At 40.2% G+C, this 18863-nt stretch overlaps 1 protein-coding gene and 1 long non-coding RNA gene across 4 annotated transcripts; one reads left to right on the top strand and one right to left on the bottom strand.

Moving 5' to 3' along the window:
* Window positions 1–1839: 1839 nt before the first annotated feature.
* On the bottom strand, window positions 1840–18863 carry LOC135346411 (uncharacterized). 3 transcript variants are annotated; one of them, XM_064544060.1, is made up of 16 exons: window positions 18721–18863; window positions 18189–18496; window positions 17741–17842; window positions 16931–17032; window positions 16580–16684; window positions 14016–14084; window positions 10831–10926; window positions 10311–10664; window positions 9444–9782; window positions 9201–9272; window positions 8445–8965; window positions 8210–8350; window positions 7393–7576; window positions 7234–7275; window positions 2167–2506; window positions 1840–2011 (listed from the first exon to the last, which is right to left on the bottom strand). In XM_064544060.1, the coding sequence occupies exons 1-16, from the start codon at window positions 18741–18743 to the stop codon at window positions 1969–1971; spliced, it is 2841 nt and encodes a 946-aa protein (XP_064400130.1). In that variant the 5' UTR covers window positions 18744–18863; the 3' UTR covers window positions 1840–1968. The 3 variants fall into 3 exon arrangements, with proteins under 3 accessions (XP_064400130.1, XP_064400201.1, XP_064400277.1); XM_064544131.1 differs by lacking the exon at window positions 17741–17842 and having other exon boundaries at window positions 2103–2506; XM_064544207.1 differs by lacking the exons at window positions 1840–2011; window positions 2167–2506 and adding an exon at window positions 5428–5778.
* On the top strand, window positions 3219–6667 carry LOC135348186 (uncharacterized). The gene is made up of 5 exons (XR_010398670.1): window positions 3219–4439; window positions 5176–5388; window positions 5472–5594; window positions 5641–5706; window positions 6002–6667. It is a non-coding gene; the product is annotated as an uncharacterized LOC135348186 (long non-coding RNA).

Raw genomic sequence — 18863 nt, forward strand, 5'->3', positions numbered from 1 at the left:
AAAGCTAACAGCTTGTAGCTATAGGCTTCTAGCCACGTTCTCTTGGATTTTGATTCCTGGATTAGCAAACTAAAGCTTCTTTCTCCAGTTATGGCTAGTTCGACTCACATTGAAGGCTGTTGCAGTCTCTTTCATAGCATCATCTGTCCCCACAAACTTTCTATTCAACATGAGTTAGCCTTGCACTAAAGCTCTAGCTTTTTGTTAGCTACAATACTCAGAAAATATATGTTAAAACAGCTAGCTAGCAGTAGCCATTATTTTTGTGAAATTGATCTCTTTGGACACCCCCTTTAATTATTCCTGTGGATGTAATGCGCATGCGCGCTCATTCCCCATGTGTGAGAAAATAATTTCTAAGATCCAGATCCAGATTTTCCTGGCAGAATCATCTTTGTTTCCAGGGCCTGGTAAGCCACAAAACACTACCATTAACAATATAGATAACAATATGCATGTACACAAGTCTTTTTTCTCAATAGATATTATAATACACTGAACTGATCTTGGAAGAATCAATTTTCTTCTTTCTTGAGGTCCTGAACAACAATAGATGCATGTAAATAAGTCTTTTCTTCTCAGTGAGTTAATATAGATAAGCTAACTTTAATATAAATTCATTATAGAAACTACTATAACACTAATACTTTTTGAGCAAAAGCATAACATGGCGAGAGGCATTAGCAAGCGCACGCTTGCAACACTCGTTTATTATAGGCTTAACATAATTATGCGTAAAGCTGGCTACATTTCACTAGGATGTGTGCGTGTGGGTGTGGTCTCACCTCTCAAGTTGTGCAGGTCTTGTGTGCAGGGAGAGTCTTCAGGAATGCTGTACTGAGCACTGATTATGGCTAGAGGGTTGTCACCAAATGGAGTATCCATGAAGCACAGCTTGAACAGTAGTACTCCCAGTGCCTGTGTGTGGGCGTATAGTCACCCTCAGGGGTAGGTAGTAGAGTGGTCCCAGCTGGCAGTCCATCCACCAATATCACGTTGATACTGCCCTTGTCATCAGTCACATTGAACACCTCTTCCCCCAGCGTAACATAGAGGCTGTGAGGACCATATAGATGAGAGGAGGGAAGTTAGCTGTATAGGTTAAAGTTGACGGTTAGCAATAAGCATACGCAAGTGGACTATTAGTAGAGAGCAAGTGGTGGTCTTAATTACATTAGAGGGGGCGGTACCTTGACCTTGTATAAGCCCAGGCTATAGTTATTATACACGTACTTGTATTATAGCCAACAATAACACACATGATTATACGTATCTTCATAGCCCAACACTGCGTATACACTCTACGTATATGGAACACATAACGAACATGCAAGCCTCTTATCAACCTTTATATTTCTCACAAGTTATGATGCAGGATGATGCTGCCCACCCCCTCACTCAGGGGTACCTGTGTAGGGCTGAGGAATTGATGGACACAATAATTATGGAGACAATATAGACTACCATCATGCACGCAGGTACACTACCACCCACTCCACTCATCACACACCACACACATACACACTCCATTAGTATGAGTAGGCAATGGAGGACCATACATTACAACAAAGGGAGCTAGAGAGCTAGTCTATAGATAGAGTATCTGGGTCCACTCAATAAGACCTGACACTACTCACCCTAGCATTGTCCAGCTCCCTCTGCAGACTAGCCACCATATCCACTAATACTGGACTGCGTGCTCCTCCAGCTCATGCCTGCAGACACTATTAAATTCTAGCTCTAGCTCTCTCTCTGATCATGAGGAGGCCACGTGGGTAACAAGAAACTGCAACTGAAGTGATCCTTACCCAACAACAATGGTAAAGGGTCACTAAACTAGAAAGCTGGAAATGAAATTTTATAAAATAGAAGGTGGTATAATCAAACACAGAACACAGAGCATTATAATAGTCAGTACTTATAGTCAACACAGAGTTAGTTCTTTACTTGACATTCTTGCATGCTTCTTTACTTGACATCTTTATTCGTCCCTTTCAAGCAACTCCAGTATCTGTATGAAAGCATGAGCACAGCACAATCAACCAAAGTTATAGAGAACAAAACATCAGATTAGACTACAATCAGATTACAAACACACATACCTTGTCAGGTTATCATGATCAATTGGTGGCACTATGAGCAACTGCAGTTGCTGTCCTCACATACTTGTCTTCAATTTCCTCGGCTACATCGTTACGCTCAACAGTAGGCCTCCTTAGACATTCACATATGTAAGGCCATGTCATCGGATGCTCTGGATCAGTGACTTCAAGACGCTTGGTTACCATCTTCATTAGGCGGCGTTTGTTATGGCGGTAATCATCTTCAATGTTTTCCAAATCATTATTCTTCACTCCGAGAGCCAACCCTAAATCGAACCAGTCTTTGCTGGCATTCTTGAGACCTTCACAAATTGTTAGAATATCATCTCTAGTCAGAACAATGGACGACCGTTGTGCAGTGTCTCCTCTTTGATTTCTGCTAGGATGTTCCTCTTGTGATGATCCTACACACACACACAAGTACATATTGCATTGAAAATGGCCAGTTTTATGACCAACTGCATAATACAGTAAGCATCTGAAAATGCACAATAATTACGATAATTATAGCAATGTGTATATTAATGGGGAATGCCGGGACTGTAGGAATCAAGATCATGTATTTTCCAGGCTGAAGGTTTCCGATTATGATACATGGAATTATGATAAGAACTTAGTTTATTGGAAGTAAGATAGATAGTCGGTAATATTCGTGGGGTAAACATTCATGGCATTCATTGACAAATCAAAAACGGTGATTTTTGTCTGTAAAAATGTCGGCTGACTTTATTGCCTGTACTGCCTGGCATGCGTTCCGGTAAACTTTTTTTATAGGGAGGAAGTCAGTGCCCACGGAAATAACGAATATTTTACTCCTCGAAAATTACCCACTATACGATAGTAAATGTAATCACATGCACATGCACTTACACAAGTGGCCCCCTAAAGCTACTTCACACTAATTATGGTAAATGAAATTGGGCAGTTGTAAAAGTTCTGTTTCATTGTGGGGCAGAGGAAGTAAACACTGCATGTGTACACTGGTTATGTAATAAGTAGAAAGAACAGAACTTAATGCCTCTTGCCATGTTTTTGCTTTTGCTCAAAAGTATTAGAGTGTTATAGAAGACAATTTGCTTTGATTGTTTCACAAGAAAGGGGGGTCCACAGTTAATAGTGCATATACACTGTTAAAAATGGGTAGTTACAATAGCACCCAAAGTGCTATGCCAACACTCACCTAATGGTGCTATCACAACACTAAGAGTGCAGTCGTAACTGCTACGTGTTACTAGAACAATAAAGGGTGCTATTATACACTTAAAAGTGCTTGTGGAACATTTTAAACAGTGTTGTGCATGCACTTACCTAGTTGTTAAAATCATATTACTCTAACTATACACCAGATGGTGTTACTCAAATAAGAATTGTGTGATTGTAGCACTATACATGGTGCAATGTAAGCACCTCTACAAATCACCTGCATGCAAATCAAGGCCAGTCTATAATGATTCGTGTAGTTGCATGTGTAAATAAATAGTTGCTTATATAGTATAACAAACCCGTTCCATTAAAATAGTTGAATCTGGTATAATTATTATACCTTTGTATTCAAGCATGCAAGTAGATCATAATTATAGTCACCTTATTTATTATACTTATTCAGTATAAATTCTAATCACATGCGTAATTATGTATACAGGGGTGAAGCAGCACACTTGTACTGATGACGGAACAATCGGCCCTGTGAGGAACTTTCCAAGAAAAAATTAGTGCACTTTTCAAGTGTACCGGCAATATTTTAGCTATTCAGTATTTATAACTTATGTGATGAACCAGTACTAGTTATCATTATTAGTTACTGTAAAACTATGTGTTTGAAGTTGCAACATCTATTGAGGACTAGACTATGTGCATGTCACGCTAACGGACAAATTAATGCCCAACAATAATTATTAACAATTCAATCGTCTGAAAAATCATACATCCTGTATTTAGCAAAGTAGCTGGCTTATAGTGTGTTCTTTCTACTCGTACAGTTGCCCTGCAAATTTAACTCTTACTTTGCTCCCACCCCTCCCCTCTTCCATGCAAGGGCATACACTGATGATATGATCATAATTAATTGATGAGCACAGACTCAAATGCGTGGTGGGTAGCCAAGACTACATAAACAAAACAAAATCGTGGGTGGTAGACGTGCAGCACTGATCTCACGTGAACCTTGTGATAGACAGCTGCCTGCATGAGAGTCTCTGCACACAGCTGCGTGCACCTTAACTGTACGAAGGCGCCAGGCCTACTCTAGCTCTGTACTGTGCTCTGGTACTACATGGACTAAGTTGCTAGATGTACTACACTGCAAGATGGCACACTGCTTTGACTCGGAACTATAGAGTAAGTTGCTGCAAAACCATTGTTGTGCTAAAAAGCTTGACATAGACAGGACTGCAAGTCTACTACTCACTACTATAATTGTAACTATATAATAATTCTTGTTGGGCTTTGTGGGCAGCTGTCCGTCAGTCTGATATGTTGGGCTTTGTGGGCAGCTGTCCGTCAGTCTGATATATGTTGGGCTTTGTGGGCAGCTGTCCGTCCGTCTGATATGCTGGGCTTTGTGGGCAGCTGTCTGTCCGTCTGATATGCTGGGCTTTGTGGGCAGCTGTCCGTCAGTCTGATATGTTGGACTTTGTGGGCAGCTGTCCGTCCGTCTGATATGCTGGGATTTGTGGGCAGCTGTCCGTCAGTCTGATATGTTGGGCTTTGTGGGCAGCTGTCTGTCAGTCTGATATGTTGGGCTTTGTGGGCAGCTGTCCGTCAGTCTGATATGTTGGGCTAAGTGGGCAGCTGTCCGTCAGTCTGATATGTTGGGCTTTGTGGGCACTTGTCTGTCAGTCTGATATGTTGGGCTTTGTGGGCACGTGTCCGTCAGTTAGATGTATGTTGAGCGTTAGGAACACTTTCCTGTCAGACTGGTTTTTCGCACGTATCTACATTTGCATACAAATCATCATAATTATAATTTTTGTCTTCCGATTATTGTTAAATTAATTTCCAATGACAAGAAGATAATGGTTGTTTCTTACAAAATTATCGCATCGTAAGAGCTATAGGTACTCTTTTCATGCAGGGTTCATGGAGTCGAGCTATTTAAACGAGGTTAAAGAATATGCGTCGCAAATTGAGATTCAATATCTGTCCAAAGATAAACCACTGCTCTTTAAAAGGAATAGTCCAAAAACAAAGCGTAACAAAGGTGCTATCAGGAGTGATATGATCGACCAGCAGTTACAGATGTGCATATATACTTACCTTCTATCCACCACTGACCGATTATGTCTATGTAAGTTCACTATTAATCATTATTGTGTTCAAGCATATAGCTGTAAATGTTTGCAGTAGTAATAGAATTTTTTGAAATTACAGGAAAAGATACCTATAGATTTACTTTTGAGGTAAATTGGAAAGAATTCGAACAAAGGAGAACAATGTTAAGCTACAGGAGCTGGTCGAAGACTATGCAGTCACTGGTGCAGTCACAATCTAATGGTAAATAGAAACCCATATCTTCAAACATACATTTTTTTTTATTCAGTTCTGAAGATAATACTGTAAGAAGAAGGATGCAGTACAAATGATATTTGTCAAGCTGCTGCTCCACGTATGTAATGCATAAACAGTTACAAATACTTGATACTTGAGAACAGATTCTTCTGTTGCCCTTGAATTCATCCTGTGTGGGGGGTATATGCCTATTATAACGAGAATAACCCTGTCATCATACATATATAATTATACACAGTAATGCATGCACACTGGATATTTGGAAGAGGTGACAACAGTTGTTAAAGTGTTAGGCTTTCGGCTTATTTGAATAATTGTCTCCTACTCACTTATATCACTGCCTACTGTTTTTGTGAGCCCCATTCTTATCCCATCATAATATGTACATGCAGGTGGATGACATGCAACGTTCGTTCAAGGTAGAAAAAGTGCTATTGAATCTGGATCAATGAACTACTTCGTCATCGTAGAGAAAGAAGTGTATGAAGTAGATTCATTCTATGAAACTCTTGTACTATGTTTTTGACATTTTAGTACCCACGTGCATGTCAGCATGGCACCCTTTTATTTTTATATTTTTAAGGTCCCGAACTGCCTAGTGTATTGTGGTCGTAGTTATTAAACACTTTATGAGGTTATAGGTATACATATCTTCATACTTTTATTGTATGCTATCGTGATGCATATCATTATACACATGCTATAATTATGTTACGTCATTTAAGTCAAGTGCATGAGCTTATCGAGAAGTGCAATAAGCATGCATGCAATATTTTATGCTTTGCATGAAGAGTAGCAATGACAACTGTACCTGTAGTAACAGCAGCACCCATCCCCAGTGCTTTAATAACACCTTGTAGGTGTAGTTGTAAAAGTTACACACAGTTTGGAGTTGCAGTAACTCCAAGAAAGTGCAAGTACAGCACATTTTCATGCTGTTACAACTCCAAAATGAGTGTTTTAATAACACTAAAATCTGGTGCTGTAATAACTCCATATATGAGTGCCATATTTGGTACAATGGTTTTACCCCACTTTTGGGTGTTACAATAGCACCACATTTTTAACAGTGTACTGATCGTCTTAAAATAATGGCCTGTAGCCAAACAGTGGGAGCACACCTTTTTCAAAGGCAATAGTCAGTAGTCTGTGAGATAAATATTAAAGTCAGAATTCAATCACAGAAAGTATTTTAATAGTATCTATAACAAGCAGTCCAAGAAAATTGATTCTACCAGGATCTGAAGGGTTGAAAATGGATTCTCTTACACGTGGTATTGAGCGCGCATGCGCATTACATCCAGGAATAAGGGGTGTGTCTGCAAGTTCTAATTCGAATAGAAACTTTGTGCGAACAGATGATGCTACGAAACATTCTGAAAAGACTGCAACAGCCTTCAACGCGAGTCAAACTAGCCATAACTCGAGAAAGAAGCTTTAGTTTGCTAATCCACGAATCAAAATCCAAGAGAATATTATATAGAAGCTGTTAAGTTTTCGTCGCATTGCAACCGTTGAGCAGTTACAGCTGGAACAGACACACACACACATGCACACAGTCAGCTTTACCGTATCCCTCGTGCGGCTACACCTCGAGGCAGAAATACTATACACATGAACTGACCTCTCTGTGTGGTTGAGTCACTCCTTCCCAGAGTGCGGGGTACTGAGGAAAAATATGTCGTTAAAAATTAATCAAGGTTTGTTGCACACAAGTATCAGACAGGTACATGTACAGGAAAAGTATTTTCTATACAATTATGTATACCAGTAGATTACTTACAGGAAATACGTAGGGTCAAATGATGGCTCTCTTCATCTAAATCGGTTTTCATCAGCAAAAAGTTTACTGATTCAGAACAAAACATTGCCTTCAGGTTAAATCTACAATGGATGGCTGGAACAACTCCAGGTCGTCTATTAGAATCCAACTCTTTTGAGTATCGCTCAATTCGATCTCTGGACAGCTACAACCAAGCATTATAATATACGTAATTAATATATACACATGTAACAGTCACACCAGTCCATTGTTTTTGCATGTTATCCTCCCCAAGAGTGCATGTATACTTAATACCAAGAGTATATGAGAGAGAGAGAGTATCAAACGTAGGCATACTGTACATCTGTATGCGGAGAGTAACGTGATTTCCTGTATCTCTCACAAGCTTGGAATTTGCACACTGACTAATCCAAGTGTGGGTGATGTAATCTACTTTCTTGATAGATTACATCACCCACACTGGATTGGTCAGTGTGCAAATTCCAAGCTTGTGACAGATACAGGAAGTCACGTTACTCTCCGCATACATCTGATGTACAGTGCCTACGTTCGATACTCTCTTCTCTATAATATATACTCTTGTTAATACCGTATAGCGCGAAATTTTCGAGGCACTTATATTTCATAGAATGGCCTCTAAAAGCATTTCGTTGCACAATGTTTGTGGAATCACTGCTTATCGGAAGCCCCGCCTTTTAATAATTCTAACAATTTTCAATTTTCGTGTAGGGATTGCTAAGCCACGAAATCCGCGAAAATTAAGCACTATATACGGTATTATACTGCCTATGCATGTCTCTCTACTAGTACAACTCACAGTGGATGATACTCTATCAACAGTCCAAAGCTCAGGGTTCTCTGAAGGCAGCTCCATCTTCACTGCATTTTCAAATTGAATTTCATCAAGATCCATTTCTTTTGTAAATCTATCTTTTTCTTCTAGCTCCTCTCGAATTACCTGTACTAATAAAAGCTCATAAATAAATTATGTAACACTGTATGGTAGGCGTATTATTGTATTATGCTTCCTTATCTATTACTGGGAAACGTACCTGTACATGAGTTGCTAGATCCTGACATACCACACATTTCACGTCAATTATGTCACGGGCCAAGTTCTTTCTGAACAGCAATGCACTGTACATCTTCTCAGTTGGAATGCCAAATACTTTACGAATTAAAATGCTAAACCAACAGAAACGAGTAAGCTGGATGGATCCATAGCGTTCACCAATAGGAAAGTGTCCACCCTCCAGGATCTCAAACTTTTTACTTTGATCTGTTGCTCGAGCAAAGACAGGCCTTTGTTGATGGCCAGAGTTTAAACTCGCACAGTGTTGTATTTCCAAGGTGAGAGGCTTCTTAAACTGCACTTTGGGCTCACATTTCATATGATAAATTGAACTGACTAGTTCAGAGTTAGCGGGAGTCTCAAAGTTAGTGGATAACTCAAAGGATATGTGTAAGACACACGTATCGATACCTTCAGGTAGCGAATTTTCCAGGACAGAAATCTTAATTCCAAAATTGCTAAACTTCATAGATTTGTTAGTGATTTCCACAAGAGATTCTCCTATAGATATACGAAAATATGTTATTTTTAAACACAAAGAGATCAAGGCCATGCATGGTTACATAATTATGTATAGCAAAATTCTGTGAACCATGAAACGAATTCACAATTGAGAGGAAAATCATGCACATGAGAAGCAATGGTCTTAAAGTTTGCATATTTTCACCAAAACCAGATGTATACGTTCTAATTAATTTTGACTAGTAATCATGTTTATTATGCTGTCTCATCATACCTTGTTTTAGACGGTTTGACAGAGTTTCAACTTCTTCACCTGATCCCAATAATCTTTTGCGCTCTAGAGGATCTGTATATACATATGCAGTAGGAAATGTCAGCAATACCGCATGAGGAGGGAGGGAGACACAAGAGTCAGCAACTACAGCTATAATTATATATATAATTATACACTCTATGGTACTACGAATTAAGCTCACGAAATTAATGATCAAAGTGTCAGTCAATTAGGTGAACTCACTGGCATGCTCCACACAGGCCTTGTGAATGCTGCGAACTGCCTCTCCATCCTCAATCTTTGTAGCAATCTCCACTAATCGACTGTAAGTAGCTGGTGGATACATTTCGAGAATACTTTTACTCTTCCACATCTTCAGAGCAGCGAGAAATTTTCCTGGGATATTATCAACCATGGAAGGACACTTATCGATAGCGTCAATCTCAGCATCACTGAGGCCCAGCCTGAGCTTGTATCTGTCATAGCCAGCAATCTCAGTAGACAACTGGAGAAGAGCTTCATCCGAGCACTCACTACTCAACTGAGCGGCAGTCGCTATCACTATCGTCTCATGTGGTTGAACTGTACAGATCAAAGTACCTTACAATGACAATGTAACGCACATAGTAGCTTATAATACTCTGAACTGTACACCACATACGAGACTATGTATGTACACAATACAACTGTAAGGCTATACACTCAACCACTTTAGACTATAATATTATACTGAACGACTATATAATGTCACGCGTGATTACTTTGCGCATGCCAGCTTTTACAGCGAACAAGCTAGCCTCCCCTATATAGCCGCTCATCGCATCATTCCCAAGTGGTTCCCTTATAAGCTTAATCCCTTCACACTAGAAATCAAGTTCCAACAAACACATGCACTTGCAATGTGAAAAGTTATAGGATTGGGTATGCAGGGAAAGCACCAAAAAGCGTGGAAACATGCAAGGAGAGAGCTATATACCAATGACATTGACAGTACAATCATAATTATGTCGCCAACATTTACAATTCACTATACCGTGGCACTATAATTATACACGACCAAGCTCACAAAGATAATGGCCGGTCAAAGTGATGATTCACTAGGTAACTCACTGGTATGCTCCACACAGGCCTTGTGAATGCTGCGAACTGCCTTTCCGTCCTCATTTTTTGTAGCAATTTCCACTAACCGATCGTAAGTAGCTGTTGAATTGGATGGATTGTCAAGAATGATGCTTTTACTCTTCCACTTCTTTAGAGCAGCGTGAAATCTCCCAGGGATATTAACAATGATCTGATCGATAGCACCAATCTCAGCATCACTGAGGCCCAGCCTGTGCTTGTATGTGTCATAGCCAGCAATCTCAGTAGACAACTGGAGAAGAGCTTCATTCGAGCACTCTTGACTTAACTGAGCTGCGGTCGCTGTCACTATCGTCTCATGTGGTTGAACTATAGAGATACGTTCTAAAAATAACAACGCACATGCAATCATATACAGGTAATATAATTATAGTAGCTGACCACACTATCTGTATGATACACCTGACTCGATGGTTGTGTGTGGAGTCGCTAGTTGACATTCTGACTATGAAGCTGACAGTCTAAACTGTAATGATAATAGATCATATACCTTGTACAGTGACATCACTCTTTGGACGCTTTAACAGAGTTTCAACTTCTTCACCTGAACCCAATAATCTTTTGCGGTGTCCTGAGACTAGAAGATCTGTATACGTATGCAGTAGGAAGTGTCAGCAATACGTATACGTAATGAAATGGCAGGTTTCTAATTATGAGTCCTCTGCATGAGCCTCTCACCAAGTGATTCACGCGTATGCCCCTTGAAAAAGTACCCAGTATATACGTATGCACAGTATCAGTCACAGTTCATATTCACTTTCAAAAAGAAGTCATCTATAATACCCTCTATAGTTATCATCTTCTGCAATTAACCTCTACACATAATTATACCGTATATGCTCGATCAGAGGCCGCTCTCAATAGTATAGCCTCCTTTGCTAGCAAAATGAGTAGCCGCTCTCAAATAGTAGCCTCATGCATACAGTGAACTTTGACTCTAGCATTTCTGGACGAGGCAGCCAAACAAAATATTAGTACTAGCAGCTAGATACATGTACGTAGCTACTGGGTACAGGTAGCAGCTTGTTAGTGCTTCACAAATACTTTCTCAGAGCAGAACTTTTGATAACAAAACCAGCAAAATGTATAAATTATAGCCGCAGCCTATGATGAAGCATAATAATGGTATGCAATAATTATTCACATTCCAAGGATCACAAACTAGCAAACTAAATGACCATCATCAACACCACACATCCACTGCATGACACGTTACGTGAAGTCTCAATTAATACCAGCTATAGCTAGCGTACGTTGCATTTACACATGGCTTGACATAATGATAGTGCAGTTCATATTTATATTGAGGCATGACACACACATACAGAGACTTGATGCTGAGGATTAATATTTTGGGTGTAAAATGTTTTTATCATTGTAAAGTGAGGTATTACAATAATCGCAATCTGATTACCATACATGCAGAGGGTACTTTTCGTGGGGCAAATATTTTCGTTGGCAAGCTGACCTCCACGAAATTTTTACTCACAAAAATCACCAAATAAACGAATTTTTTACCTCACGAAAATTACCCGCTATATGGTAAGCACAAAAAGTGCACAACAGGTTGCCACGAAGCAACAAATTCACAACGGAGGCAGCACTAACCCTCAGGAATTCATACCACAAAATACCACAAATAAGTTAAAAGTGAGATCAATGCCATCAATAGGGAGGTGGGTGGTGCTTTAAGGTTACGCTAAAATACCACTACTTACTACCCGACAGCACTGCTATTCACAACGGAGGCAGCTAACTCACAAAACAGGTAAAAGTGAGTTCATGCAATGCAATCAATAGGAAGGTGGGTGGTGCTTTAGCTATCCTCGTCCCCACGTCCACTTCACCTCCAAAGAAGAGGGTCTGGTATCAGTATAATGGACTAAAATGCTGACACTAGCCTCCATCGATGATATCAAGTGATGAATGAAATGGTTCACAGTCAATAAAGTGATCATGTGCTGTAATACTCAATTTCTTAATAAAATTATAGTCTGACAATGACAATGACAATATTAAAACAAAGTACACAGTAAGTGAAGTGAGCATTCCATGATACTATCTGCATATGATACTACAATGACAAGGTTAGCTGCCAAGTTGCTTCATTCTCAGATTCTTTGTGTCCTGTTAATTGTTACTGACTCAGACACACTTTCAACCGTTTTAAAATTGTACAACAAATCGTAATCACGGTGCGTATACGAATAAAACATGTGCGTTCAATTCCAGTTGACAAGACATTTTCTGTTTGCGTAAAAACGACAACGTGACGTGACGTGCCATGCAAACGGTACAGGAACTTTATTCTGACGGCTATTGTATATGTTATTACTCATGCACGAGGGATGTACTGCTAATACAACTATAGAGCACGAGAGCAAGAGCAGTACATCACGAGGGCATCACATTTTAATGCTGATAGTGCGTAATAGTCTTGCATGCCTCATATACTGGGTTCCTAGTAGCAACCAATGACATTTGAGCATCTATGCGGCATAACAGGTTGTCACGAAGCAACACATTCACAACGGAGGCAGCACTAACCCTCAGGAATTCATACCACAAAATACCATAAATAAGTCAAATGTGAGAGCAATGTCATCAATAGGGAGGTGGGTGGTGCTTTAAGGTTACGCTGAAATACCACTACTTACTACCCGACAGCACTGCTATTCACAACGGAGGCAGCACTAACTCACAAAACAGGTAAAAGTGAATTCATGCAATGCAATCAATAGGGAGGTGGGTGGTGCTTTAGCTATCCTCGTCCCCACGTCCACTTCACCTCCAAGGAAGAGGGTCTGGTATCAGTATAATGGACTGAAAAGCTGACACTAGCCTCCATCGATGGACGGACCACGCCCATATAACACTAACGTAGGCTCTATTAAGAGAGCTGTGAAGAGCAGCTGTAACAAACCTAACCTCTGTCTCAAGCTAGCTAGCTATATAATTATAGCGTATAAAGAGAAGTGGGCTATATGTACTGGGCAACATCTAAACAAGAGGCCGTATCAAATAAATTGCTATGGCCTCGGGGTAGGAAATGATTGACTTGCTAAAAGGATTCTAAAAGTTCAAAGTTCAAAACAACAACACGTGGTAGACAGACGTGGTAGACAGTACATTTGATGCAATTATTGCTGGTGGCAGCTCTTTTATCACCCTGGCTACTAAAAATATCTTCGCTCTATTGCAGGGACACTATTGCGTCTAAACTGAGACTAAAGATTCTACTCCAAGGAGGCAAAAAAACTAGCCATAAACTCGAATATTTGCACTAGTTAAAATCTAATTAACAAAAAGTGGTTAAGAGCCATAGTAAACATCGAGGCATGAAGAATAAACACAATAAAATAATGTATTCGTAAACCCTAACTCCATATATGGGCGTACATGCAGTAAACCCTTTCAATCACAGGGTTATGAGTATTATTATAGTGTTAACGTGTTTTCAGCATTACACAAAGCGTGTGTGTATAAAGAGAAGACGGCATGCAACTCACTATGTATACTAGGGAACGTTTAAAAGTGTGAGGCTGTATCAATTTACACATGAACGGCAGCTCTAAAAAATAGCTACAGTATGATTTTGACTGAGTCTGAGCAGCACGCCCACTTCTCTTAATTTAAACGTACCACTGATTGATACTTCATAATATTATTACTCACTTGATGAGGTTAGGTTAGGATCATCCTTTGAAGAAGTGGAAGGAAGTTGTTCGGAACTATTTGGAGTATCTGAGGTGTACAGTAATAATGAAAGCACAGCGGGTGCTGATGCCTCGGTGGAGGTGTCAAACAACATAACAAATAAAGCTACTAGCAATAGCTTATACACACATTATATCATTTTTGCAATTTTACTCAGAATATAGGGAAACTCAAAGAGTGGGTAATGATCGACCATGATTGTTGTTAAAAACGATCGATGCTATATAAAATTATAGTGGCAGCATCAGCAGAGCCTTGCAGCTCTCTTCTCACTCTTGCAGCTACCAATAGCTAGCGTTCTAGTGCAGAGCTAACTACTAAGTAGAGTAGCAACACTCCATGGACAAGTTTGGCTACATGCTCTTCTGAAAAGGCATTCCAAGTAAGGCATAACTCGAGAACCAAGCATTATTTTTAAAATCCACGAATTAAAATCCAAGTAAACATGACTAGAAGCCTATAGAAACTCTTACTTGCACTTCATTGATCCTAGAGCAGCTGTAGCGGTCTACACACACACACACCCACCCACCCACCCACCCACACACACACACACACACACACCCACACACACACACACCCACAAACACACACACCCACAAACACACACACCCACACACCCACACACCCACAAACACACCCACCCACAAACACACCCACACACACACACACCCACCCACCCACCCACCCACACACACACCCACACACACACACACACACACACACACACACACACCCACAAACACACACACCCACAAACACACACCCACACACCCACACACACACCCACAAACACACACACCCACACACCCACAAACACACCCACAAACACACACACACACACACATACACACACACACACACACCCACACACACCCACACACACACACACACACACACACACACGCACGCACACACACACACACTACTATCTATTTATTTTGACTAATACCTTCTGCTAATTTCTAAGAACCAAAATTAGAGGTTAATGATTGTTTTGTGCTTGCCACCTATAGAAAAACCACATAGACCCATCCCCATTATCAGATACTACCACCACAAAACTTGGCCCAGACAATACAGGCCTGTTCCTAGGCCTTATAAATTAAGCCTCCCTCAAGGTCAGATTTAGCTGACACAAGCCATGCACAAGCTAAGTTGAAGTATTACAGCAGCCAATATCAAGTCTAAGACAAGTTCTATACTTTATGTCAGCCTCATACCTAAAATGTGAATATAGCTTACAATCAGCATGGCCCCAAGTCAATATTACAATAATTATTCAGTATACTAGTTGTTCTGAATGCAACAGATGAATGGGGAGGGTTGGTGCACCGTTAAAGACTCTTTAACCCATCATTCTCGACTCTCAAGGTCGGGCATCTGTTTGCTTTTTCTATCTGTATGCATAGTTTTGTGCTGTTTGCTCTTTTGTTCTCTTTTCCTTTTTTTGTTTTTGCTTTTTGCTTGCCTAACTATAGATAGGATAATACAAGGTCTCAAAGATCCACCACTAAGTTTACTATACCTAAATATTAGGACATCAGATGCCAACCTTTTTAAAGATTAATTTAAGTGAGCATTCCGTTTGAATACCCTCAAACACAAACACACACACACACACTCACACACACTCACACACACACACACACACTCACACACACACACACACACACACACACACCCCACACACACACACACACACACACACACACACACACACACACACACACACACACAGAGGATGTGGTTTTTTTGCTAACAGTTTACACAGCTTGGTTGGTCTATTCCACATTCTACCACAGGTATTATTGGGGTCTACAAAACGTGTAATTGTACCACAACCATTTGTCTTACGAAAACATTGAAGGTATCAATGGAACCGGCATAGCTTGCTCTATTGATGTGCAAAATTTGACCTTGATACACCATATGAACTCGAATATATGCACTAGCAAACAAGTTTGGCTACGTGCTCTTCTGAAAAGGCATTCCAAGTAAGCAAAACTAGGCATAACTCGAGAACCAAGCATTATTTTGCAAATTCACAAATAAAAATCCAAGAAAACATGACTAGACGCCTATAGAAACTCTTACTTGCACACCTAGAGCAGCTGTAGCGATCCACACACACACACACACACACTACCGCATACCTCGCTTGCGCATGCGCACCGAGGCATAATAATTATGTCATGTAACACATAAAGTACATTATAATATATTGCAATAGTGATTCAGAAAACTCTCCGATTTATATAACAGTAGACGCACCCACACAAGTGCTAGTGATCGATGTATTTATAGGCCAAGAAGTAGAATGGAATGTGCGTGGGAGCTACTAACATTCCAGGTATTATTGGGGTCTACAAAACGTGTAATTGTACCACAACCACTTGTCCTACAAAAACATTGAAGGTATCAATGGAACCGGCATGGCTTGCTCTATTGGTGTGCCAAGTTTGAACTTGCTATACTAATATTTGTGGAAATTAGGTATGGGATTTCTAGTGACACAATACCTGGTTCAGGAGTGGAGACTACAGACTTGAGATAGTCAGCAACTTCAGTGCGACCATACCGTACTGCACTGTCAAGAGGAGTCTCGCCACCATTATCAGTCACATCTAGACAGGTGAGGGATAGAGATCTTGTAGTAGTACTGACAGCATTGACCATTACCATTACCATGCAGGATGACTACATTATTTTATTATCATGTACTAACAGTGTATTGTATTGCAGTTGCCATGACGATACAACTGCCGGTACACTGATTGTTTCATTACATGCACATTGAACCACATTAATATATTCACGGGTTGTCTATCAGAGGATCTAATGAAACAGTACCCACTACGGAAATCACTCACCAACATCACACTTGCCCTCCTCAACTAGGTATTTCACTAGTTGTATATGTCCTCTCTCACAAGCCTCGTGCAGTGGTGTTAGGCCCCACCTGTTCCTCACATCTGTGTGTGGTGATCCTCAATATACTCAATAATTAAGTGAGATATGTTATTATAGACTATAGACTCAAAATTGCGGAAAAATAAAACAAGACTATACAAATAGAAATAGTTGGTCTTATTAATATTGGTATACAAAGTTTGAACGTGATACACGACTGTGTGCGGAAGTTAGGTATGGGATTTCTAGTGACGAGTTTAACTTCAGCCATGTACGTACGTGTATAGTGGTCAAGATGGACCAAACATGTCATTGTACCACAACCACTTGTCGTACATAGAGAAAGTAAAGGTAGCATAGGAAAGGGCATGCCTTGTTCTATTGGTGCGCCAAATTTGAGCTTGATACACCACTGTTTGTGGAAATTAGGTATGGGATTTCTAAAGAGCATACAGAAATGCCCGGCTTAATTAAGTATCATACAGTGTTAGTCATGCTGGTCCATTATCCCTGGGTATGTTGTTATTAGTGTACACAGTTATAGACATTGTCACTGTCTAGGATTGGGGGAAATGAGAAGCCAATGACAATATACGTAGAGTGGTTTGCAGTATTCCATATGAACCTACCATTCGACAATATAGAAACAAGCATCTTAAATGGTCAGTAATTACACCAGCTGGGTGAGATAATTATGTTAGTAGACTCTTTGTCTTAGAGAAGCATGGGAACGAAATACAGAGATATCCGAAGCGCACACTAAATCTCACCAACATCCATCTTTAGCTCCTCCACCAGATACTGTACTAGGTCTTTACTTCCTCTCACACAAGCCCAGTGAAGAGGAGTCATGTTATAATTATCCCTCACATCTGTTGTGGAACAAAGTTCAACTATCACATATATTTTTAACAGATATTACTATGGCAACCGTATAGCAAATGTTTATGTATTTCAAACAAGTGTACGTACATTGCAAATAATTATTCGAAATTGAAATGTAACACTATTAAACTTTCCACTGTATGCATGGTATGAAACTTCACATACACAACGACTACTTACCAGTGCTACGACTACTACATCGCAAATAATTATTATACTACGCGAAATTACTGACACAATTGATATTGCTACACAGTACATGTATATAATTCAGATACCATAATGATATGGAGAAACAATTACAATACACAAATAATTATAATGACTACTTACCAGTGCTACACCCGACCTCCTTCAAGTACTGCACCACCTCTTTATGACCTCCCCAGCATGCCCAGTGAAGTGGAGTCATGTCAATCCTATCACCTTTATCAGTACGAGCTCCATGAGTAACAAGTGTCTTCACAATCTCAAGGTAGCCCTTCCAGCAAGCCTTGTGTAATGGAGGCTTAACCGCCCACTCGTCACTCCAGTAGAGCTGGTGGTTGGGGTCTGCCCCCTGTCCCAACAGGGACCTAACTTTGGTAACGTCATTATTGTCTACAGCCTGCCATAAGTCCCTGGCTAGCTTCTTTTGAGCACTGTACAAAATAGATGGTTGGGGGGTCAGTCATACAGAGAATTACTTGATATGTGTATATAGTTTATACAAGTGACACCATGCACATATCCAGCTGTCACTTTGCTGTACAGTGTTCCACCTCTGATCATAGCCTGCTCTGACTCTACTAATGGAATGAGCCTCCCTCCATGCAATCACAAGGTGCTACCATGAGTAGTAATTATAGTCTACATGTTCACTCACTCTGAATCTTGTTCAGTAGCCATTCTGAAGCTTTGTTCAAACTCTGTCAAATTCACCCCTTATTTCTCGAACACACAAGTATTGCTCAACCCGGTACCCTCTGGCTCTGTCACTAATTTCGCCCCTTTCCTATAAACATAATC

The sequence above is a fragment of the Halichondria panicea genome, chromosome 1 (genome assembly GCF_963675165.1).
Source record: "Halichondria panicea chromosome 1, odHalPani1.1, whole genome shotgun sequence".
NCBI classification, from domain to species: Eukaryota; Metazoa; Porifera; class Demospongiae; order Suberitida; family Halichondriidae; genus Halichondria; species Halichondria panicea.

What these genes read in the sequence shown, in the direction of transcription:
- LOC135346411 (XM_064544060.1), bottom strand. Translation starts at nt 18,743, where the DNA reads ATGGCTACTGAACAAGATTCAGA. An exon ending in ATCTAGCAACTCATGTACAG is followed by an intron (nt 8,351 to 8,444) that starts GTACGTTTCCCA and finishes TTATTAGTACAG; the next exon opens with GTAATTCGAGAGGAGCTAGA. An exon ending in TTGATAGAGTATCATCCACT is followed by an intron (nt 7,577 to 8,209) that starts GTGAGTTGTACT and finishes GCTTGGTTGTAG; the next exon opens with CTGTCCAGAGATCGAATTGA.